We start from the raw sequence: 26,085 nt of genomic DNA on the forward strand, positions 1-26,085 counted from the left end.
TGTCAGGATCCTCTAGAGATTATCTAAACCAACCCCTCTGCTCCAAGTAGGGTCAGCTTAGTGTTTTCTTATATTCCGATGGAATTTCCTGCATTTCAATTTGTGCCCATGACCCCTTGTCCTGACACTGGGCATCACCAAGAAGAGTGTGGCTCTGTCCTCTCTACACCCTCCCACCAGGCATTTAGGCACATGGATAAGATCCCCCTGCGCCTCCTCTTCTCCGGGCTGAAAGGTCCCTGACCTCTTGGTCGCTCCTCACAGGAGAGATGCTCCAGTCCCTTCATCATCCTTGAGGCCCTTCACTGGACTTTCTCCACTATGCCCATGTCTCTCCCGTACTGGGGAGCCCAGAACTGGACGCGGCACTCCAGGTGTGGCCTCACCAGCGCTGAGCAGAGGGGGATGATCACCTTCCTCGACCTGCTGGCAACACTCCTCACGCAGCCCAGGAGGCTGTTGGCCCATTTTGCTGCTGAGGCACGCTGCTGACTCATGGATTTTTTCAGATTTTTCTTGGCAATTAAAGCGATGGCGATATAGTCGGTACAGTGAATGCGAGACCACATTTTTCAAGCCCTTACCCTTGTAACCCTTACCCCAGCACCCTCCTCTAATCCCCAGCACCAAGCCCTACCGCAAAGACCAAACCCCTCACCCTTTACCTTACCCCCACCCTAACCCCTTGCCCTGCTCGCTAGCCTTAAACTGCCGTCCCCAGCCCTAACCCTAGCTCTCCCTACTCCCGAATCGGCCCCCAACCTACACCCTAACTGCTCGCCGCGGCCGCTTCGCTGAACCCCCAACCCTCGCCCGAAGCCCTTCTCCGACTCCACAGCCTAATCCCTCTCCCCGAAAGGCAAGCCCCCCCCCCCCCCCCTCGCCCTAACCCCGCGCAGATGCTCACAAACCTGAGCCCGAGCCGTTCTCCTTGTCCCTGCGCCTTCACCCCCGCTCCCGACCCCGGCCCTCAGGTGCCCGTGCCCGGGAGGCGGGTGGAGGCGCCGGGGGGAAGAGCTGAGCCATCGAGGCAGAGATGGCCGCCAGAGCCGCCGCCGCCGCCATTACCTGTGAGGACCGGCTGCTGTGCTGGCAGAAGCCAAGTGGCTGGGGTGGCGGGCAGGCTTTTGTGAGGTGGAAGCCGATTGGCCGGGGCGGGTGGCAGGCGTTTGTGAGGTGGAAGCCGATTGGCCAGGGCGGCGGGGCGGCCACTGCGAGGCGCCGGAGCGCGTCTGCCGGCGGGCGGGGGGTTCCTCGCGCTTCAGCACTCGAATGGGCGGGAGCTGAGGGCACGAAGGGTGTGAGAGAGCTGGGCCGGCGAGGACGGGCGACCTCGTGGCTGTGAGGATTCAGGTGAAGGGACGTCGATCGTGGGACCACGTTTGTTAAACCTTTACAATAACTCTGACCGCTAACCCTAAGCCTGACTCCTAACTCCTACCTCGACCCCCACCCCAATCCCAAAATATAATCCCCGACCCCGGTACCACAAAGTCCGAGCCCGTAACAAAACCCAATAATGAACAATCTGGTAAAAGAAGAAAATAAATTGCCACAACAATTATTTATAACTGTTGAAAAAGAAACTGCAGTTTTTTTAGCGTGATCTTGCTCTCATAAAGCTGAGCCGGAGCAGTGAGGTGAGGCTCCATTTATCACTGTCTCCAGCAAACATTAGTCTTCACTATGCGAGAAAATGAATGATTTTGCTCCCGTTAGCCATGGTGTTTCTGCAGCACAAGCTGGTTCCCAGCTTATTTGACTTAGCAGAAACACCCAATTAAAATTCCTGCCTATGAATCAAATACAGTTTAAAGCAGCTGGAGGATAGTGATGGATCTGATGCAATGCACTAGCAAATGGCACTGGTCCTCCCTTCGACAATTATGCTAAATACTCTATTTAAATGGCATCACTAAACTCAATGGATCTTAAGTATCATTGCCCTACTCTTCAAAAAAATTCCACTCAGATAAATGAAACTTCTGAGAAAAATATGAGGGAAGGAGAGAGAATATTAGTATTGGCATATCAGCTTTTGAATGAGATGCAGTTAGCAGCAATATCATGCAGCCACGCGTTTCTTTAAACATGAGCTCCTTATCTAATAGAATCAGCAATACAAAAATATCTGCAGTCATGTTGTATGAAATTTATAGCGGACAAACCATACCGAAAAGATTCTTTAAAAATCATTAATATAAAGCACACTCTTACCACTTATGTGATATTCTATTGGATATTTCTTAGTTTTCAGATTTATTGACATGAATATTCTTATCTTTGAAAATGTCTGGAATATATCCTCAGTACATATTTATTTCAAATATTAAAAGTAAACATCCCGGAGAATATCTTGGAACCTGACCGACTTCTGAGCTATGAAATCCTCTTCTGAAAACAAATTAAAGTAGATAAATCTGTCATTTATGTTCAAGTTCTCTTTGTCCTGGAATTATTTTTCCTTTCAGAGACTGAGTCAGATAATGCTCTTCTTATAATTCATAGAAGTATTTGGGTTTAGATACACATGAAAGAATGTTTGTATTAGTATCAAGTAAATTTCATAATTACAACTAGAATCAGAATAACTGAGGTTGGAAAGGACATCTGCAGTTTGTCTAGTTCAACCTTCCTGCCCAAAGCAAATGCAAAACCAACGCAAAGCACAAACATCACAAGAGACAACTGCATTATCAGTAGGAGAAGACTGTTTAAAAAATACATGTATTATACCTGAAATAGTTGACGTAATAGACTGGATGGCACATATAGTCCCTTTGCTGCTCTCCTGCTAAAAAGGCTAGCATACATAACAAAATAAATATTTAAATACCATGCATGTGTCTCTTCACGTATGTACATGCATGCTTAGTCTCTTCTCCCAGCACAATTTTTAAACAGAATTTTGCCTACATAAAGTCCACAATGGACTGCAATCTTTCTGATTTGAATATATTCTGGGATATGAGGGTGGCCAGAGTATGTATGCAGGTGGAAAGATTAGCTAATACAGAGCAGAAAATATGTATTTATTGATAGAACAGGAATAGAAATTAAGATGGTTTCTATGTATTGGTACATGTACATACTACTATGCAGCTGTAGATGCCCTTAAAACCCAAACCTATCTTTAACACAAACCACTAGCACATTAAGTTTTTAAATTAATCCATGTTTTAGCTGTCTCAAAAACCTATGCTTCTTCTCTTTTGTCATGGCAGTTGAAACTTGATGCTACTTTTCAAACATTTTGTAATTTGGGAGAAAAGTGGGCATAAGAGTATGTCCCTGGAAGGAATACACTCCTAGAGCAGCTGCAGTTTACTCTCATGATGTTAGTCTTTATCCCTGCAGACATGCAGCCTGTAGGAATGAAGAACAATACAGAAAGAAAGAAAGAGCGGGCTATGCAAAATCGTGCCAGCAGTAACATTGGGTCCCTTATAAGGTTTCAAGAGGGTTTTTTGGGGGGTATTCTACTGGTGGTTTGCACTATTAAAATGCAAATGCAGCAGTAAAATATGGTATATTTGTGCATTTTGTGGTTAAAAGAAAATATCCTGTTGCAGAAGGTCCCATGGAGGAAAGCTCACTTGTCATGACATCATTGAGAGTAGTCTCACATAACACTCTCAGGAGAAAGCTAACAAGGACTGCTGCAAATAGGATGAAAAATGTTTGGATGGTGCAATTCAGAACAGTTACCAAGGTTTCGTCATTGAAATAGAAGCATGTATCAAATGCATTCTGTAGAAAATGTATGCAGTAAGTTCTGTGGACAATCTTCTATCCTGGGTCTATATCCATCCAGTGTCACAGTCAGTGGTATGGATGGTGAAAGAGAGAAGGACAGGGGCTGAAAAATGTTTGAAGACTGGTTTAGAATTCAGTTCTCTTGATTTAAGAAGATGGAATTCATCAAAGGCAAATGGTTAATATCATACCCTGGCAGGAGATGATTATCTGCAGAAATACAGAATGAAGAACAACCCACTGAGTAGTAATTCTGCAGAAAAGGATCAGGAAGCCTGAGAGGATGATGTGATAGGCATGTGTTACAAGACGGGTTGCTGTGAGAAAGACAGCTATACAGGAGTGTATTAACATATATTCCTGGCAGAACATACAGAGAATATGTTCCTCTCTGCAAAGCTTATGGAGGAATACTACAAGTAGTCTGAATTCTGAACTTCAGGAAAGATAAGGACCAACTAGACTGAGTTCAAATGAAAGTAGCAAGAATAGCTAGGAAGACAGACCAAACTGACTGCTATCTCAGCTTCAATAATAGATTCAACTACTCTCACTTATTACTTTTGTAATAATGATGCGCTTTTTATAATGCCTTTTAGCTGATGATGTCTAAGCATTTTCTGCACATTAATTGTCCCTGACAATGACAAAGAGACATGTGATTATTCATTCACAGTTATGGAAACCAAGGCAAGACAGGCCAATGACCAACTCAAGAAGCCATCTAAGACTTCATGGTTTTCCTCCTCAGGAGTAACTGAACAAACCTAGAGAACAAGTTAACTCTTCCAACTTCTAGATGTGATTTTATTGTGTTTGCTTTCTAAACCATTTAATTCTCTTACTTTGTTTACTTCAGTGGCAATTCTACAACAAATCTCCAGTCACAGAGCTCCTAATTGCAGTGTCTCATTAAAACTGCCAGGCTAATAGGTACCAATCTCTTAAGTTTTAAGTAGATTTTAGAATAAAAAGGGTAATGAGAGAGACAACATTTGATTTCCGTAAGTATGTGGAAATGGTTGCAACAAAGCTAATCTCTGAGTCTTAATCAATTTTTGTCTTGTTTGAAGCTTGAACTAAAGGTGCAGTTCTCTTTCTCTTTTTAATAACTTTGCCTCAGCTTTGAAGTTTCTGTAAGCTGAGGATAGCTTATCAGAAAAGTCCCAGTGAATGAAAGATGCTTAAATAGGGCTACAAGTGAATGAGATGAATTTCAGTCTCCCTAGGAAGAGGCTGAGCTCTTCAGTATAAGGCATATACATATTCGATCCCAAGGCAGAAGAATGGATTTAACTACAGCAGATAATGCACAAAAATCCACTCTCAGAACCCCTATCTCAAAGGCTTTGCTCATGATGTACTCGGTATCTTGGATTGTTAGTGCCTCACAAGAGAGAAGGAGACATGCCCTGTTCTTTTGGGCTTGATTTAGACATTGCAGTACAGTATTGTACAACAGAGGATAACACCTTTAACTGCTGAAGATTTAATACCTATATAGGGAAATTATACACGCTGGCTTGCCAGCTTATCTGATATCATCATATTCTGAAGGAGCCTGCTTTTGTCTGGCTGAGGAACACAGCTTATCTGTTTTGTTATTCTAATTTTTGAGTAAAGACATGAAGGAATTACCAAAACTGGTTTTTTTTGGGGGGTGGGGTGGGGTGGGGAAGGAGGGTTCATTGTAACGTAACAGTTTACAATGGTGCAATAATACTATGCTAGGGCTCATGGTGGCTGGATTCCCAGCATGCAAGTGTGAAAATTTATCAGATAATGACCACATTTTGAGCCTCACAAGCACTACTGGGCCAAGTCAGAGCTTTCCACCCCTCAGGTCGGCTGCTCACGTGACTTGTTTGAGTTCGTTCTGTTTGACAAAAGTTTGTCTGTAAAAGGAAAAAGTAAGTTTTTGCTCACCCAGCTCATTTTGACCAATACATCAGGCAGTGCTGACTCACACAGGTGGTGTGACTGTAGACACAATGTGTTAATGAGAGGCTGGGGGGAGCCTAGGAGCAGGAATATCTTCTGCCACTGACTGCCTCAGGGTGAGTTACCACGTCTTAGGTGAGGGAACTCTAGTTTCCTAAAAGTGCTAACTCAATCAACTGAGAACCTATAATTTTAGAGTGAAAACAGAAATGCCACTATTAAAAAAAGGAACTGTTTTATAGAATATGTTTAACAAGAATTTATTTCTACTAAATACACATAGTGGGGAAAGTGCAACACTTTCAAAGGATGAAAGTGACTTAACTGGCATTCAACTCCATTTTTCTGAATAAACTATTAGTCCCGTTAAAACAGTCTGCTTAGAGCCTATGTCATGACTGAAAATAGAAATTCAGGTCTTTAATTCACCATTAAGCACCTAAAATTTTACCCAGATATTATTAACATGGTAAAAAACAGTTGTACTTTCACTTTCCCTGCTCTCATACTTAACTAATCGATTTAAAGTAGACCTCACCGTTGACATTGTTATGATGATTAGCACCTATGCAGCCTATTCACTCTACCTTAAGAATGCTGCTTTGTAAGTCTGAGTTGAATCCTGCTTCTAAGGAATTTGATGGAAGAATTCCTTTTAGCTTTCATGAGAGTAAGATTAAGCTGACAGCTAGAAGATTTTATTCTGGTTGTTGCAATTGTATGCCATAATATGTGTTTTTTAAATGAATGGAGTACATTTCTATATGCATGTGGACTCCCCAACACAGCTTCCCTTCCTCTTTGGTGCAGGTAAAAGTTTGGATTAAAACCTACCTACCCACATACATACAAACACACACATATATATTTTGTTTGTATATATTCATACATATAAAGATTAAGTTAAAGACACTCTATGTCAATTTAATACGGGGATAATTTTGCAGATGATATACAGAGGTGAAGTTGAAGAAAGTTACATTAAAGGAGAGAATGAAAATGCCTTTGGACATTACAGTGTTTTGTGCTACATTTCTGACAATGACCAATTTTTTCCATGTATCTGCAATAATTTAAAATTCATGTTACTGCTATATAATTGAATTGTATAGCAGATCAGAATCTATTAGTCTACATGTGATTACTAACACTAGTTTAATAATGGGCATCACTACTGAACACTAGGGAAACTACATTTATTTCCACTGATTTTAAAGTAACCAATTCCAAAGACAAAGTTAAAGACATTCCACAGTATTCCCCTTTTAAAATCTGCCAGTACAATGCCTTACTAAAAACGCAACATTTTGAGCTATTATTATAATTCCCTCTCTGGTAAATAAAGCTAACTTCCGTGTCTGAGTGAATTTAGTGGCAATTGTCCTGTTTTGGCCTTGATTCCACAACAAGATGATTTGACTGGTCCTTATACATTGTCACACTGAAATTTTGGCTTAAGATTTGGTGAAACTTGTCCTGAAGTAACTTAAGTATATGCAATGATGTCACTGAGGTTAAACACATTTAAATCATGTTTATCCACTTTTAATTTAGGAATTACAGAGTTTACTCTGCAAGGCTTGAAATAACGAACATGTCAGCTTATCCATTTCTTGCTCACTGTAGCATCCTTACTGAGATTTTGAACAGATAAGTGGATGATATGGTGGGTGGAAAACTGGCTGGACCGCTGGGCTCAAAAGGTGGTGATCGCCAGTACGAAATCCAACTGGCAGATGGTTACTAGTGGTGTCCCACAGGTGGTGATACTGGGGGCAATATTGTTTAACATCTTCATTAACAACCTGGATGATAGGATAGAAAGCATTCTCAGAAAGACTGTGGACAATATGATGTTGGGACGAGTAGTCAATATACTGGAGGGCAGGACTGCTATTCAGATGGACAGCTGGACAGGAACCTCAAAGCTCAAGAAAGGCAAATGTAAAGTCCTACACTCCAGATAAAATAATTCCCTGCACCAGCACAGGCTGGGGGTCAACTAGTTGGAAAGCAGGTTTTCAAAAAAACCCGCGAAACTGAGGGATGCTGATGGACGAGTTGAGCATGAGTCCACAATGTGCCCCTGCAGCAAGGAAGGCCAACCACATCCCAGGCTGTATTAGATGCAGTCTAGCCAACCAATCACAGAAATGATTCTTTCTCTAGACTCAAATGATTTTGCCTCTAGACTGCATCTAGAGTATCGCATCCAGTTTTGGTCTCCCCAGTACAAGAAAGACATTGCAATATTGGAACAAGTCCAGTGGAGCACCGCAAAGACAGTCAGGAGGCTGGAACACATGGCATACAAGAACTGCATTTTCTAGGCCTTAAGAGAAGGTAAAGGAGAGATCTTACTGTTGGCTACAACTACTTAATGGGATGGTGTAGAGAAGATGGAGCGAGGCTCATCTGAGAATTCCACAGTCTGAGAAAAAGAAGCAAAAGACACAAGTTAGAACACAGGAAATTCCAGCTGATAAAAGGGAGAGAATTTTTACTATGAGGGTGGTCAAACAATGCAACAGGTTGCCCAGGGAGGTTGAGGAATCTCCATCCCTTCACCAACTGGACAAGGTCCTGAGCAACCTGCTCCCGCTGGACCCTCCCTTGCCCAGGAGGTTGGACTAGCTGACCTCTCGAGGTCCCTTCCAAGCCCAATGGATTCAGTAAGACCAGATTCTGTCTTTTGTTGCACTGGCAGACTAAAGTCTTCCCTACAGACGGAGACAGTGAGTTTATTTTTTAAATGCATTTTCTTAAGTTACCCAGTTAACTTACTTTTCTAGGCTTACATGGACTAAAAGGAGGCAAACTGGCACAAGATCATCTAGTACCCACATGAATTTCAAAGTATATGTATCCTAGACTGTTAGCAATTACTTAAGAGTTAAGACTGCCCAGAAAGACAAGTAACTTTTGAATTTTATTGGTGGTTCCTTCCCTGCACATTCATCAGGGTTTATAAAGCACCTGCAACAAGGTAGGTTTTATTTTCATTTCTTTCTGTAGGGCAGGGCTCCACAATCTATGGAAAATTCTCAAAGCGATCTCTTTGGAGGTGGTTGTCTGATTAAGTTTCTTCAAAATCTTCATTCTGGAGTATAGGAGGGATCATATCTAAAATATTCAATTATCTAGTTTCTTTTAAAAAAAGAAATGCCTTCAGTTCTAAGTTTTAACAAAGTGCTGTATTCTTTTGTCTTAACCTGACCTTTCAATTTGCACTACAGATATTACACTTCTACACAAAAAGCATGGGTTTAAGCAGTAACGCATATAAACGCTTTCTTAGATCAATTCCTGAAGTGTGATCTATCGTTATAAAGTACTTCCAACCCAAACTATTCTATGATTCTACATTATACATACATAAAATTGCTAACTCTAGGGGGTAGTCATTGTATCTTTTTCATGTTCGCAAAATCCCTTGCATAACGCAGCCACAAGAGGAAGCAAAGGGAAAATGAAAAACATAATAATACTAAAGATTGTATCAGTAATACCAGATTTCAAATAATTTCATAGAGATGCCACGGAGACATCAATGGGGCTTTGAAGCTGATTCTAAGGGTTCTCTAGGCTTTCCTTGGGAGGAAAACTACATTTCTTTATTTTTGTTTAATTGAGCCCATCGAGATATTAAGTACCAGAATCTCAGTCTTACCTTACGGAATTATGATAATAAGGCCCCTCAGCAAATTGATTATTTCCTCACTTATCTCAGATGATGAGAATTTGTTACCCTTTTAATATTTTGTGACTGCATATTACAAAACAGTTGCTATTCAGTCCCATCAGTTATAAGCATGAAACAGCAGATTTGGATTTTTTTAAAAATTGCTTGGTAAGTAGGGGTGCAAGCTGATTTAGTCTGAGACCTATTCAACTAGTATCCATAAGAACCCCAGAAGCGAGCAGAAAGCTAACACATAGTGACAGTGCTTCCAGCCAGTCTCGGACAGTGCCTTTTTAGAGATACTACATGCATGTAAAGGTACAATGTTCATGAGGAAATGCAAGAATTCATCTGTAAAGGCTGCAGCAAAAGACCATTTTTCTGCTTTCTGTAATCAAAGGATATTTGAAGTTTTAATAATGTCATCTGAAACAAGAGCCTTTAACACTAAAGCCCATAATAAATGATGGAAACAACTAGTGTATGACTTAGTTCTCACAAGCAAGCAAATCCTATGTCAAAGTACTTCACAAAGAACAATTATTTTGTAAGAAAACAGCAGCATCTGAAGATGCCATGCAGAAAGCAACAAGTATGAGACCGAGTTCCCTTTTTATAACTGTCAAAGACTAAAATAACACTAGGATCACCCATATTTTGTCACAGAATGCATATAACCCAACAAAGAAATGCCGTCACCTTCTGGGTATACTGGGGCAACTGCTAACAACCAAGAATGTTGTGTAAGCACCTAATGATCAGGAAGAGAAAGAAAAACTAAATTCAATTTAACTGTGTTGAGATTTAGTTACAATGCCAATTGTAAGAATCCAGACATCCGTGCTGTTTCCTAATCTTGCATACTTTGAACACCGACTCTCTGATATCTTCTACCTTTGTCATATTTTTATCCTGGGAAAACGAAACATTTTACAGTGCAAATATTTTTCTAACGGATTATGACAAACATCTGTGTTGCATATCCACAGGTATGTCACTTCTGTGTTAGCCTGCATCATGTCAGCATAGCCCTGTGCAGGGGCACAGAAATCTTTTAGGTCTCTGCAATCTGAGTTTTCTACCAGTGTCACCTTTGTGAAAGGTGTTTGGGTTTTGTCCTTAACATTCTTCCTTTTTAAGCAACCACCACTCTGAAACATGCAGAAGACAAGTTTGGGGACACTGAAATAGAAGTCTGAGTATCTCAAAAGCCACATGTGGGGAGAGGGACATTGTGTACCGTCACTAAGGAGTGGGAACTAGGATTGTATGAGATTTTGCAAAAACAACTGCATTAATTTAGAAAGTGCAAGGATGTGGATTCACAGAGAAAATTACTATTAATATGACTGGAAGCAACCTCTGTATAGCTTAAATTTAATAGACATACATTCATCCCCCCCCTTTTTTTTTAAATTTTTTGCATTTCTCAGCTTCACCTCCAACATCCTTTGGGACTACAGTGCCCCAGCCCTATTCCCAGGGTGTTCACATGTGAGAAGGAAAGGATGGTACTTTCCTCTATCAAACGCTAATTCACCTGCCACGTTCTACTCCCTTTCACCGACATTTGTCATGAATAGGACAGGAGTTCTAGTTTCTTCAAAGAAAAGTGCTGTCAGTAAAAAACGCCATATATGTAATTTCTATCATTTGAAAATCACTTAAGTTGATAAGGATTTCAGGAGAAAAGGTTATTTTGCATCTTACATAGAATAAAACTAGCTCACTGTTCCATGAATCGAAGCTGATACAGAACAGGCTGGAAACATCTGTTTTGATACACTTATCTGTTAATGTAAGGCTGTCACAAAACTTGCATTTTGAAAACCGCTTTGCAGATTTAGGATAATTCCTCATGGATTTAAAAGTACTTTTAAAATTACTTTGGCAGTTTGTGACATTTGTATTTCTACCTTTGCATGTTTTATGGAATATGCGACTGAATTATATGCACTTTTTAGATCGGAACTCTGAATTTTCAAGAGATAAGTAGCACTTCTCAGCATGAACATACTGAGAAACAGAGATGAAAATTAATATTGAATTGTTTGAAATGTCAATCTTCTGAGTGAGAAAAGTGGATACAGTTACAGTTTAATTGCTTTCTACCTTGTGCAGAAGAACAGATCCAAACAGAAATTGTTTATCTCAAAATGTAAGGTGCAGGTTGGGGCACTTTCTTATGTGTGAAACGCACATCAATGAAGTGAAAAGGCACATCTGTTGGCTGCTGCTTGTTTTCTGGTGGCGGTGTTTTAGGCAGCCACACTGAATCTAGGCTTTCCTGGGCCACCTCCATAAGATTTTGCAACTTTTATGACTTGCACTCAGCATTTAACCTTAAGTAATACCGAATGTGAATACAAACTTATAAAAACTATACTAAAGGCTTTAAGGTTTATAAACCTTACAACATTATATGGCATCATTTAAAATTACCACTATCATCTAGATAAGCTGTCATGGTGCAACACTGAAGATGATTCTCTTGAGACTCTGGTATTTAAAATAGAAACACGGGCATTTTCCAGGCATTTCCCCACAGGTTATTCTACTACGATGAATAGCTGACCTAGGGCTGGGTTGTGGTTAGTATTTGTGAGGCATCTTGATCTTATTTTATGGAGATGAAATGCTGTGTGATTCAATGAGTTGGCATTACAATGAAAAACAGATCTGTGAAAGCGGTATTCTTCGTTATCCTAGATCTAAGCCTCCATACAGTTATTTCTGTTGTTTTGAGTGACAATGAAAAATTGTAGTGCTTTTTCACTAATTGCCCTTGCAAAGTCTACTGAGCTAAGTAAAAGGGAGCAGGACAGTACTTGTTCTGCATTATCAGAATGCCTTCTGATGGGGTACTACTTGCTTATATTCAGTCACCCAAAAGTTAGCCATCGAGTCTGTGGCTACTCCTCTAGGTTTTCACACAGGACCCATTCCACCACAAGATCCAAGACTTCAGCTGATAGAGGTAAGTGGGATAAACACATAGAGGTGCCATTTTCTCTCTGCTGTCCACAGCAGAAGCCTACCTGACTAGCTGAAACACCAGTTTTTTTAGATGGTACACAGTAGAGAAAAATGCCCCCAAATCCAGACAGCCATACTTAGGCAACAGAGAAGTTCAGATGCAAAAGACTTAATCTAGCCTTGAAAATGCTTGATCTTGACTTTGATACTAAAAATGAGAATTCAGTTTTACCAATTCCATTTTTCCCCCTAAATCCCTTCACTTGAGAATGTTACTTAGAAAGAAATGGCTGAGGAAGGAAAACTTTCCTAACCTCTATAACCACCAGGTCTGCTTGTCAGAAATATATTTGAGATAAACGGGAGCAAAAGGCAAAGCACAAGTGGCTAAAGGCACATGGAAAGTCAAAATCTCCTTGACACAAGGCTTTTACACTGTAATGGAAAAAATATTTAACATTTAAACTTTTATCAGTTTAAATTCTCAGCTAACTTTATGTATACAACACTAGAAACCAGGGAGTCTGGACTTTGCTGTATAGGTGTTATAAAACATCAAAGCTTAATTACGCATTTACCACCTTAACTAACATGTTTCTCTTCATTGATACAGAGTAAGGAGCACCAACTCTTGCTGCGTGACCATATCTTCCATTTCCTAAATCAACTTCTTGATGACAGCCTCTTCTTATTCAGGTATCTGTTTATTGTAATATAGGTTTTGCACAGCTCAACTATTAAACACAACAAATGAAGTGCAATAAAAACTGTCACAAATTAAACAAATTGCAGCATATATTCTGTCTTCACCTTCTTCTGAAGAAATGTCTACGATTCCTGCTTAATGCTTTCTGGCATCTTGTGCATTGCAAATTTATGCCAATTTAACATTTCAGTGACTAAGATACTTTATAAGTCAATTAAAAACTCAACAAAAAAATTCGTCTCTTTCAGATCCTTGAGATGTGTGTGTGAGAAATTCAGAAGTGCTCACGTTTAAAAAGGAGAGAAAACTGCATGTTGACACTCTAAGTGGGATGAAAGCTGCATATTTGATTTAATCATCTCCCAACCCATCCCCATATTCTCTATCAATGTACATTACTAGGACTTAGAATTTCTTACAGCTGCTGTTCTTGTAACTACAAAACTGAATACTGTTTTCACTTGGATTTATTACTAATACTGAAACAAACTTACAGTCTTAAAATGAGGCCATGTTCTAAGATAGGAGATCCCCATGTAGTTATTTATGCTCCAGAAGTCATGTTCTGCTGTGAGAATGCAAATACTTGTTTCTGACATGTTTTCAGCCTAACAGCTGAAAGCAAATCTTTCCAAATGTGAATCAATATCACACTTTGAAATAACATACCTGACCCTGCTTTGAGTGCAAGGCTGGGCAAGATGACCTCCTGAGGTTCTTTCCAACCTGAATTATTCTGCGAGTCTAACAATTCATTAGAGGTGTGAACTCCAGATATATATTTCAATCAAACTTTCTCAAGTTTAGCAATAAAACTTTGAAACAAACACCAGTTATTTCAGGCACCCAAATAGATCCACATTGCTCATGAGATGAAAAGGCACACACTCAGCAGCAATTTACGCATTCCCTAGAATTTTTTCATCAGTCAACAATAGTGGGACAGTAATACAGGGTGAGATCCATTTTAGCACGTTAGATAAAATAAATCACTTTCTCGGAGTCTTTCTCTCTCAGTCAACTATAAGGCAGTCTAATACAGGTACCTTATATTGGACATGAACTTTTAGACACCTAGCAAGATTAAGCAGGTTTCAACACACATCAAGTAACAATTTAATTGATATGCTGTTGTTGAATTTTGTGTATATCTTATAACTGCATTACCAACACATGAGCAGTGAATTGAGAATAATTCAGTACTGACATCTTGTAGCCCCCAACTCAGGAACAATTATTAAAAAATGACCCCTGCTACAGGCCCTGTTTCAGGACTTGATTCAAAACCTTCTGAAGGCAGCAGAAATTGTACCACTAACATAACTATCTGAATCATGCTTTTACAGCGATAGCCACAAAAAGGATGTCTTAAGCATTGCAACACTTCAGTTTATCTCGTCAAACTCTCTAGCATCTAGAGCCCTGAACAGACACACGGATTCTCTACACATTTTAAGGGAAGAGATACATTCTACACAGCACGAGAAGTCAACAAAAACCTTTAAGTGGAATTGTCCTTTTTATTCAAGGGTGAGTGATCAAAATACTTCCAGTCTCTAAAAACATCTTTTATTTAACCACAAAAATACAGGCCAAGAGGCCAAGAGAAAGAATGGTGCTCTTGAATTACTAGTACAATACTTCTCTCAATCAACAGTGACCCAAAATAGCATTAGAAACCACTGTCAGGATAAGAGAAAACTGATAGAAAGACCTGAAGCACAAAACTGTGTATTGAAATTTTATAAATTTTACCTCCAGCTCTGCATTCACCCCAAAGCCCATACCCTGTGGACTTCTATTAGTATTTCATTTCATACTGTTTAGTGATAAGTTCCAGACTGTACTTCAAGAGGGCAAATCCTATATTGTACATATTCTGCATTATATAAATAGTGACAAATTTCTCATCTGGGGCAGCTTGAAAAATCAGCTTAACTCTTCTGAAAGACCACCTACTGCACTTTAAAATGCCACAGTAATTGTAATTTAAAATCAAAGGTAAATGCTGTGCATATACAAGAACAATGCAAACGCAAATTTTGGGGACAGAGATTCATCCTTGAAAAATTTCACTGACAGGGACAGTCTGTACCTGCTTTTGTAGGTAGAATAACAAGTCACATAGTTTTCAATTAACTGTAGACTTCATATTCTCTTTTGTTAAAGAGGTCATGGATGGCAGCAGAGAGGAAAACTGCTGGCTGTGTTTCAGATAAAAGAAAAGATGAAGCTGGCTCGTTCCTCAGGATCAAATGGGGAATCTCGGTTTGGAAAACCTTCTCCCATGCAGAGTGAGGAGAGGGAATAGCAAGAAGGGAGGTTGCTGCACCAGTGCTGGCTGGGAGACTCTATGGAGGAAAAGAGATTTTATCTAAAGTAGGACACAGGTCTACAGTGCAGGCTCAGATGATCCACAGAAAGTTTCCTAGAAGCCCAGAGGACTGTGTGGAAGGTGTCTGAATCAGAAAGCCACTGAAGATTGCTGGAGCAGGCTGCAAGGAAACAATTCATCCTGCAAAGACTCTGTTTACAGAAGATGGCTTTATTTTTAAGCCTTTCTGCTCTGCCCAGCTGATCCAAGTTTCCTCTATTTAAAGAAAAAAACCTTATACTAAGTTAGCAATTTTTTGACATCATTCCAAGAAAGCGTGGCTTTAGAGAATAAAAGTCTGTAGGTGCGCCTACTGTAGGGAAGATGGTGGCACTGCTCCGGTGCGCGGTGCTGGCCTGCCGTGGCGCTGCCAGAAGCAGCAGGTCTGCAGGTAATCCTCAAGTTAAAAACGACATTCCTGGGGGGGGGGGGGAAATAATGCCATATCCTCAAATTAAGGCACCTATATAGCGCTGAGGGACACAGAAGGGTAGGTTTGTTATTCTACTTTCCCCTCCTTCCCCCTTTTTTTGAGAGAGAGGGAAACATAAAGGAAGAAGGAAGGAACATGGGGATGACATAAGTGCACAGAGGTCTTGGAGGACCTGTGGGATAAAAGTGATTTTCTTCTATCTAAATGACTAATCAAAAGCAAAAAAATGTGGGTTTTGGGCAACTTGGAGGCATCTAGTGGGGCTGGGGGGAGAAGTTAATGGCCCCCTGGAGAAGCTTAGCAGGGACAGAACCTGCTTCGAGGAAAGAAAACAAGCCTTCCAAAAAGCTTACAGAGCATGTGAGAAGAAGCAGGAAGATGCTGGGGTACCAGAGGGACAGAGGGGCACTGTGCAGCCTAGACCTTGGAGACCAGAGAAGAACAAACCAGGCACTACCAGTAGTGGGTCTTCTCAAGACCCACAGCACCTCTTCCCTCCGCTGTGGCACTGCTGGGAGACAGAGAATGCTGATAAACCTTCCCATGGGGTGCACTCTTGGGAAGCAACATAGAGTGGGTACTACTTCATGCAGACAAGGGTCCTGAAAGGCAACTGGAAAATGAACGTGGTCTGACTGTGACCAGGAACGCACACTGGGTGCTGGATTATCTAGCGCCAGTACTAAGTAGGCCAGGTTTGCCATGTCGTTGAGTGCAGTTTAATTTTGGGAAGGAGAAAAATGAATCTGCCCGCTGTCTCTGCCTAGAGACACATGGCATAATGCAAAAGCGATGGAGAAGGAGAAAAAAGAGGGTCCTTTTAAGGACATGGAGCGTGCCTGAAATGAAACCCAGGAAGAAGACCTCACTACGAACAAAGAAAGTGCTGTTATGGGGATGGCTCAGATAAATTACAAGAGAAGCGTGACACCAACCTGTAGCAATATAACAACACACTTGATAGATCTATGTGAAAAACAGACTGGTCAGTTCAATGAAGTCTAGAAAGAAACTTCTGGCCATTTAAAAGAAGTGTCTTTTTGTTTGTTTTGTAGTTCGGTACAGGTGAGTCTGGATTTCAGCAAGCTGATGTATTTGCCAGGTGCCTCAACACTGATTTATGGGCTGCTTGGCAGCAGCAGAAAGAAATATTTCATTCTCTGGCACATTTCAGTAAAAATTTGTCAGCCGGGAATGGAGCCACAGCACAACTGAAAAGAAAGCTTTATAGATGCATTAAAAAACCCCAACCAACTCAATTCTACTTATGTAATTTTACTATATATACAGTTGGAAAATTCACCTTTAAAAAAGCTTATCTTAAGGGGCAAATTCCAGTTTGGGAGGCAGAGTTTGTCACCGCAAGAATATGATGCATAAACAAAAACTGCAAAGGGGAAAGATAAAGAGGAGGTCGATTCTGCTTAGGCAGAAAGATGCTGGAGCGACTAGCCTGAAGAAGCCCCTTCTGAGTCCTCCTTTCCATAACAACAGCACTGTAGAACATGTGGAACTGTAATCACAAAAAATGGATCGCCTACAACCTGAGTTGAAATCCTTGACCATTCCAGGTGTTTAGCATTTCTGAAAATCAGCACTATGATAGACCCTATTTGCTAAAGTATATTCAGGAACAAGAGAAATAATGACTGTTATTACTGTTTCTTTGAAGTTCAATGATGAAAGCCAAAGAAATGAACATATAAAGATCACAGCTGAAATGGTTCAGGAATTACAGTCATAACTTCCCTGTCATATGGGCGTGTTTAAACTGCAGCAAATTTGTATTGCAGTTATGAAGTACAATTCCCCAGAATCACCCCACAAATAACTTAAATCTGAGCAGCACTGTACAGCCATTACAAGTTGGCTACATAAATAAATTTATTAGGTAATTATTTTCAACAGACTTTTTCCACCTTTTTAAAATTCATCTTTGTTTATGTCACATGTTCTTCAAGAATTTAATAAAATATTAAAATGTTGAGGTTGTGCAAGCTTGCTATCCATAATTTATCCAGTATTTTGAATGGCACATCATATTAAGACAGCTGAATTTCACATGTATAGCCTTACTTTCCTAAATGAAATTTTCAGATTTGGGAAGGAAATAAAACTTTCAATTAAAAAATAATAATCAGAGCACAGAAAAGGCAACCATATATAGTCTAACTCATGGCATTACAAACCACATTTATACTCTGTAAATTCAACTGTAAAGGTTTTTTTGTCATATCAATAAGTAGGGATAAGAGATTATAGAAGATAACTCAGTATGAACATGGTTTGTGAACCCTGTAGAGGAAGTCCCACAAATAAAGGAATAAGATGTTAAATAATAGAGACTATGACATGCTGTAGACTGAATGTGGAGGTGGGATCATGAGAGAAAAAAAAAAGGGCCATTATTAATCCAGATTAGATGGCCTGTTATACTTGCTTCAGCAGTAATTTCTACTTTAAAATACCTAGAAAACAACAAAAACCCACTAAGAACACATATGCAGCACGCTTCCCAAAAGCTGAACACAATAGAACATATCTAATAGAACAAATCTAATTTCATGCCAATTTTATCAGCTATAATATGAGCAAAAGCTGAACAAGCAGGCTGGTCTTGAAGGTAAAGCATCAGTCTTGAGTTCAATCCCTGGGCAATCACAGCACATTTACACTGCTCACCAACCTGTACCTCTATTTGCTTTACAACATTTGTCAGTGAAGTCTCTTTAGTTCGTACAATACGTGAGAAGAGTGATTGCCTTGTTTTAACAACTTGCAGAGCACTGCTGTCATGCAGCACTAACCCTGAGATAGCACTGGATACAAATAATAAAATATTATGATCAAAGTATCTATTTGTGGAATTCTGTAATTAAAAGCAGAGGAGGAGTAGCATGCTGTCATGATAACAAATTAACAAGTTAGCAAAAATGAATAAAAAATATGCTCTTAATGTACAGAAGAAGTAGAAATGATTTTGTCATGACTGTTGAAATAGTTCAAAATCAAGGAAGTGATTATTTTTCAAAGACAGAACATGAAATAAAAATTCAACGATCCACAGTGTTTGGATGAATTTCAGCTAAAAAACCCCACCAAAACCCCAAACAAGATAAAAAATCTCCAAACCCCCAAGATGTTTGCTCACCATACCATCAGAATTCAAGGGCAACAATGATTTATGTAAATTATTGTCCTCTTCCTTAACTGCATATGTGTTTGTGAATCAAGCATTTCCCACTTCTCTTGCTGGAGCTACTAATCTGCCCAGTAAACTCCTGGAACCATCTTAAAATCATTATGATTTGTCACTTCATAACCCCAAAATTACTTGCGGCAGATAATCTGAGGATCAGGAGTGGCTGCTCTGCTTAGATCCTTGATCTGGAAGATGCAAGTGCTACTGCCAGCCTAGGAATGAAGTGCTAAAGCAGAACAAAGCCATTGCTTTTCTTCTGGAGATTACAGTATGACAGATCATGAAACATTGCATGATGTTTAATTACTTTAACAATTCCTTGCAATATAGCACTAAGCTGTCACATAAAATCTGAATATGACACATCAGAGAAAGAATTAAAGAAACTGTGCTAGAAATGTGAGAATAATTGTTTTCATTGTGCTCATTCTACTGCAAACTGGAAAAAAAACAACAAAAAACCCAAACCCACGGAATATATAGATTGTTTGGAAAGAACATACCTATTAACTCCTTATTTCTGACATCTAAGGCCATGTTTCGTAAAGCTGTAGCAACTGCACATACCACCCGGTCATTGTCTATTCGAAGCAGCTCCACCAGGATTGGCAATCCTTTTTCTTTGCGGACAGCGGCGCGGATGTACACTGACCACTGTGAAGACACATGGGAGAGCGTGAAGAAGAAAGTGAGAAACCCACTACAGAAAGCAAGGCATCTGAGTTTCTAACAGATACAGAGTAAGGGGTAACAGAAACATGTGGATTTAAACTCAAAAGACAGGAAATAATTGCATTTATGATGCTAGGCAACCACTTGATTTGGAAGTCTGCACTGATTTTTTATGGTGGCAGAGAAATTAAATGATGAATTGACTACTCCTAGCACACCTGGTTACATTTTTACAGCCCAAACCTGCAGGCCACTTGCTTTGCATCAGCATTTCCTATGCAACATCTAATGATGCTTGTTCACTGCTAAAACAACAAAATTTATATTACAAAATATATATTACAAAACACGTTCAAGAGGTTTCTTTGTTATTAGTATAAGAACTACATGGTCTAAACCCATGAAAATGCTGCTGTAATTTCTCTTGTGATTGTCAACTTGTTCAGAAGGAAAAATGAGGACAACTATATGTCTGGTTTTGGCACCTGTAGTGGTCCTAACCGGGAGACTAATGTACATCGAGGAGTTAGAGATCACGGTAAGAGTTGACCCGAGGGAGGCGCAGGCCTGTGCTGTGCCGTCCTGCGTGTACCACATGGCTGCGGGATAAACCCCGCGGCTGATCGTATCGGAGAAGCCTGTTGGCATCTCCCACTTGGCAGCTGGTCATGACACCACCGGCATGCCCTTGTCTTTATCTCAAAGCGAAGCAGCATGTTCTCAGTATTGTTTGACAGTAGAAATGATGAACAGAGTTGTTTAAGAACATCCTCTAAGAGCTCTAAAGACTATCATGCCAGTGAACCTCTCCATGGATAGGATCTGTGCAGCGTGCTGTGACTAGGAGGTCCATCCAATGCTGCACAACTTGGGGTTCCCAGCACCTGAAGGGATGAAAGACTAACTATGCTATCCTCTTTTTCATTCCACTGTTGGGTCCAGGAGTTGGAAAAAATGTAAACAAGACCAAAACTGTGACCTTGTGGTTTTAAAATCTACAGGTATTGCCAAATTTGAGATGTTTGGACACCTGCAGGAGGCGCAGGTCTTCTCAGCACAGCCCACTTCAAAACAAGCCATCTGCTAGGCATATATTCCTCCCCACATCCTGAACTCCTCTCTGGAATTTTCATAAAGTTCACATTCATGTTAATGCCCCTTGTACCGATAGTTGAAAAAAATTTACTGAAGCAGAGCTTCTCCCTCCTTTTAGTGCTATGGCATGGATGCTTATCCTGCCATCGTACCTGGAAGGTGAAGACAAAATTCTGGAAGCGCTTAGCCTTTGAAATATTGCAAATATTTCAGAAACTAGGATGATAAGGCTTAGGATTTTCAGATCATGATGACCCTTCTCTTTTGAGAAACCTTCCTTAAAGAACAGTTAGATCACACCTTAAAGAGCAGTTACATCACAATAGTGTTCCTCCATAAACAGAAAGAGTAAAAACAAATTCCAGGAAATAGAGCATTAGAAAAAGGTAAGCACCCTCACTGTCAGCAGACCATGCTTAACCTCGGCATACGGCCTCTACTTACCACAGCTGAAGTGCACACTTTAAACGCTAGCATCTGTTTATACTATAGACAGGTGCCCTGAATAGGAAAAGCCAGAATATATTTTACGATAAGAAAAGTAAATACGGAGACAGACACGGGCTGCAGTGTTGCACTATCTGGAGTACAAATTCATTTCAGGTGATGTCATTCAGGGGTAATTGGGAAAAAGGAAAAGAAACCAGCATTTAAAGAATATTATTTTATTATTTCTCCTCTGTAGTAACTATGCGTAACAAAAGCCAGCTGGCTGGACTTTGCTGTAGATAAAAGTGATAATGGTTACGATAAGCTTTCAAGTCAGGTAAATGGGACATGAGGTTCTTGGCATCACTGAGCACAGTAATGTAATACGTCTAAAACGTAAATGTGCCATCATTTTCTGCAGCGAAGCAAATAGCTCTTAGGTGAGAGAAGCGGTAGCAGCATTCTTGATTGATCTTATTCTGTGCTTTCTGCCCCAGTCTCTTCTCTAGAACCAGTGTATCAGATAATCACCAGAAAAAAACTAAAACACATCTTAAGGATCAGTGAGTTTAACAGAAAGTATCTGCTGAAAAATAATTTCTTTCCTATACCTTGATTTTAATGAGGTATTAAATATAAGGGATGCTATGAAAACACCAAATTAATCTTTCTAAGCTTCCTGTTTTAATAAACACATATTTACCTGCCAGTTAAACACACTCTCACCTGCAGCTGGGAGTACCCAAAGCAATAGCTCTTTGCACTGAAAAACTCCCATCGCTGGATTTTCTACACCTCTCCCAGGGGAGGCCTCCGCCGTGCCTGCTGTGATTACAAGGTGACTGCCGGAGTGAGAGTTCGTGGTAGCAGTGAGACTATTCTGAGAAAGGAGTGAGCCTGCCTGGTTGAGTAAGAGTTCAAGCTAGCAGACAGTGTACAGAAAGGTGCTGTCATTCATTGCGAAAGGACATCATGGATGTAGCACCTCCAATACGGATTACATGGGGAATCACTCAGGGTGTTTGTTGCTTTAAAAAAACTTATTTGAGTCTATTCAATACCAGAGAGAATCTAAAATGATCTTACAGATTATTCACTATATTATAACAACCTCCATATAAACCCCCTCAGTAAACAGTTTTCCTTTGGTTTTTTTTTAGTCAGTTAGCAAGGGAAAGCACAAGCACTTGTTTTATGAAACCCAGGTTTACAATGGACTTCTTGGGTTGTAGTCTTTTCATCATCCATTCCAAAACAAAAGTTTAAAAGAAACAAATTAAGAAAGTTTTTTTAACTCTAGGGAGAGTAGAAGACATTGTAGGAGAAACATTGAAATAACTTAGTATGAAAAAAAGAGAAAATATAAACCTCCTTACTGAAAAAATGACATGCAAGCCTTCAGCATCTGTAATGAACCAATTAATTTGATCACAATAGTAAAAAATACAGCTCCAAAGTTTTCATAGGGGAAAAATCCAGATATAATGTCTCACAGATGCACATATGCACACACATACATAAACCAAAGGGAGAAAGAGAGGAAAGTATGTACGAAACCTCTCCTCTCCCCTGCGCATTCCTCTCCCCCAGCTCTCTTTTTCCAGAGGATATCATCCGCTTGGGGAGAAGTTCACAGACTCCTCAATGTGTGATTTGCTATCATTTCATCTGCGTTTTCAAGTCATGCACCTTAGGCAGAAAGACAGAAATGTCTATTAATTGTTTCAACAATCTCTGGAGAACTTCCCATGTGGAAAGTGGTAAGAACTGTCTGTATCTCTTTCCTTAAGCTGCCAATTAGGACAAGTCTCTGCAAGCAATCACGTTGCGCTGTGAGGATTTCAGGAACGCTCAAATTGAGATGCCTCAAAACAGCTATTTTATTCTCGCAGAGAATGGAAAAATTGATTTGCTCTTGCGTATACTGATGATCCTTTTGTTTGCCTAAAGCTGTCGTGAAATGCACCCGCGTTTCCACATTGCAGGTCAATTGCTAATATGAGCTCAGTGAAGTACAAAAGAGAAGAGATGAAAAATCATAAAAAAGAAGAGACAAAGGGTTTGTTGCCTTTCAGTAGGTAAATGAGGCATTCTGCCAATATACTTAATCATCCTGTTATTCCACAAATCAGTGGCAGTGTCAACGATCAAATAGCTGTTCAGTTTGTAAAGAGAAAGGGCTCCTATGGGAACAGCAAACACTTTAGAGGGAACAAGGAGCCAAAAAATAAAATAAAATCATTATTGTTGCATCAGATTGTGGCTAAATTATCAGAGACAAGCACAGGAGCCACAATCTGTGCATGAATACTCTTAACAGGTAACTGAATTCGGGGGGCATAACTACTATACATCACTTTGAAGGTACCTCGTGCATCTCTATGTCCACTCTCATTAGTAGTTCCCTTTTTATTTTTGTCATAGTAATCAAGTAGAAAAAGACAGTAAACCGGAAAATTACTTTTTAGTTTGTCACAGTTATTATAAAGGACCCTTTCCAGAGCTGAACGCCTCTAGGGATTAAGATTACATTAGGCTGAAACTCAACAGAGCAGTAATTAATCTAGATAAGACTTACTTATTTTTTTCAGAAAAATTAAAAAGCTTATAGGCAGTTAACTCCTTTTAGTGTTTCATATGGTTTTCTTTATTCTCCTACGAATCACCACCACAGCAGAACAAATCAAAAAATGAAGACATTTCCAGCACAAAATGAAAATGAAAAAAACCCACCAAAATAAACCCACAACCCCCCCTCCAAGGAATACCAACAATTGTACATGCTTGATATTTTGAATGCATTCACTTTCCTGCCACTGACATCAATGTTACCAGAGTACCTTGAGAATATTTCACCATCACATACTTCAGTTTTGACCAGAATTTGCATTGCTTTGGTACAGTTCAACAATGTGACTCAAAGACTATTGAGATACCAAACATTAAAGGGAATTGCTGAGGCATAAACTGCAAAATGAAAGCCAAATCAGGGCAGCAAGCATGACAAAGTAAACTAAATTACCAACAGAACCAGGAAGATTAGAGAGACTCAGAATTTGCTAGGAGAGGCTTAGAAAGGGGCTGTCTGCTAACAGTGGAACAATAGACCATGGAAGAGAACTGCATGTTGAATAATCAAAGATCAATGAGTAATCAAAGATCAGTATTCCTCTTTGTCTGATCATACTTAATGTAATACATGCATCAGGAAAAAAAAAAAGATAATATTTTTACATTTTTACATTCCACTTAGAAAATTACAGATCTACTTTACTCAAATAACTCTACTGGGATCCCTGAGAAGTCATGCCACCTGACAGAGAGCAAGGCTCTGAAATCTTGGTTATCTTTTTGCAATTTCTGAAGAGAGCAAGCACTTCCCAGGGACTTTCTGCTCCCTGACTGCAGTGTTCTGTTCTCAGACATGATCCCATCTGGTAGGCCACCAGTAAGTTCTCTACATCTTTGCACTGGGACAAGAGAAAAGTATTAACTAGTTACTGTCCTCTTGCTCCATGACCTTAGTCAAGTTTAAAGAGAAAGGAAAAAATCTGGTAGGTAAAGGTATACAGTTAAATAAATAAATTAGAGAAAATGAAAATGATGTTAACAGAAGATATCTTAAATGTTTGAGAAAGGTAAAGTTCGGAAGGAACTGCCATTGCACGTCATCATTCTTGGTTCTGCAGTACAAGTATGTACTGTGTATTCAAAATGATCTGAGAACCATTACAATGACTTTTCCAAACACTGTACCTAATATCATTAAAAAAGAAAGGCTTTGAGACAAAAGTGACACATCTTATGGGACACAAACTGACTGAATGTAGTAAGCGGTTACTTTGAGCATGAATTGGCCATGGGCTACTGTGCTCCTGCTCCACAAACTGACGTCCATGCTGATCTCCTCGTGAAGTCTGTGATAGGGGTGTTTGCAGCAGCAGGTCTTGCTTCATGAATATTGTCCTGTCCCTTGAATCTTGTCTTCCTTCCTATAGAGCCAATACATTTCCCTGTATTAATTGATACTGCCTCATCTACAGGGGAGGATTCCACCCAGGTAAAATTCCTGACAGAATAAAGCACTGGTTATTTAAAAAGTTTGCCTTTGTTGACTATATGATGTGTTATAAGCCATCTTCTCCCTCCTATCACATAAGGATTCATAATACTAGTATTCTGGAGAAAATGAATGCGAGCCTTTTCACTGTAATCCAAAAAACTTTCTTCTGGAATAGCCTGATGAAACTCCAAAAGGTTAATATGCAAATAACTGGAGTCATCGGAAAAGTCTGGCAAGGAACCCACAATATGTCCTTGCCTGATAAGAGGAAGATTGATAACCCAGATGTCTGCTATTTTAGACAATAATTACTCATTATCTGCAAGAGTCTGGATGGTAAGGAGCTTGAAACTCTTTTCATACTACTCTTTGAAGTAGCTGCGCTGACCTTGTGACTGAATCAGTCCCTTTTATGTTTTCAGTTTCCTTATCTAATAATTTACTTAATGGAGCTCTTGCTCCCATGAGAGTCAGATTTCTCTAGGATGGAATTAAGAAAATATATGTAGTTGCTTGCCTAAGGAACAAAGACCGAGACTGCATCTAGCTATCTCAAGAGATCAGGCCAATGACCCATAAACCCCATTCACATGGGTATTGTACCTGTTGGGGATCAAAGGCAGGGACATTCAGTTGTCTAACCAAAGAGCTTTATCATTCCCTGCTGAGTATGATCAAACATGGAAGTGAAAGGAAAGGAGGTGCAAAGAACTAGCTAAGGAATCCTATGGCCTCAGACGACTGCAAGACTGAAAT

General features: G+C 39.9%; 1 protein-coding gene across 7 annotated transcripts in view; it reads right to left on the minus strand.

Moving 5' to 3' along the window:
- CTNND2 (catenin delta 2) overlaps positions 1-26,085 on the minus strand; it is a 658,470-nt gene that overhangs the window by 57,144 nt on the left and 575,241 nt on the right. For all 7 annotated transcript variants that reach the window (XM_069808867.1, XM_069808868.1, XM_069808866.1 and 4 more), the window contains one exon: positions 19,574-19,724. In XM_069808867.1, the coding sequence (XP_069664968.1) occupies positions 19,574-19,724 (151 nt within the window). The remainder of the gene's footprint in view (positions 1-19,573; positions 19,725-26,085) is intronic.

This window comes from Haliaeetus albicilla, chromosome 21, assembly GCF_947461875.1.
Source record: "Haliaeetus albicilla chromosome 21, bHalAlb1.1, whole genome shotgun sequence".
NCBI classification, from domain to species: Eukaryota; Metazoa; Chordata; class Aves; order Accipitriformes; family Accipitridae; genus Haliaeetus; species Haliaeetus albicilla.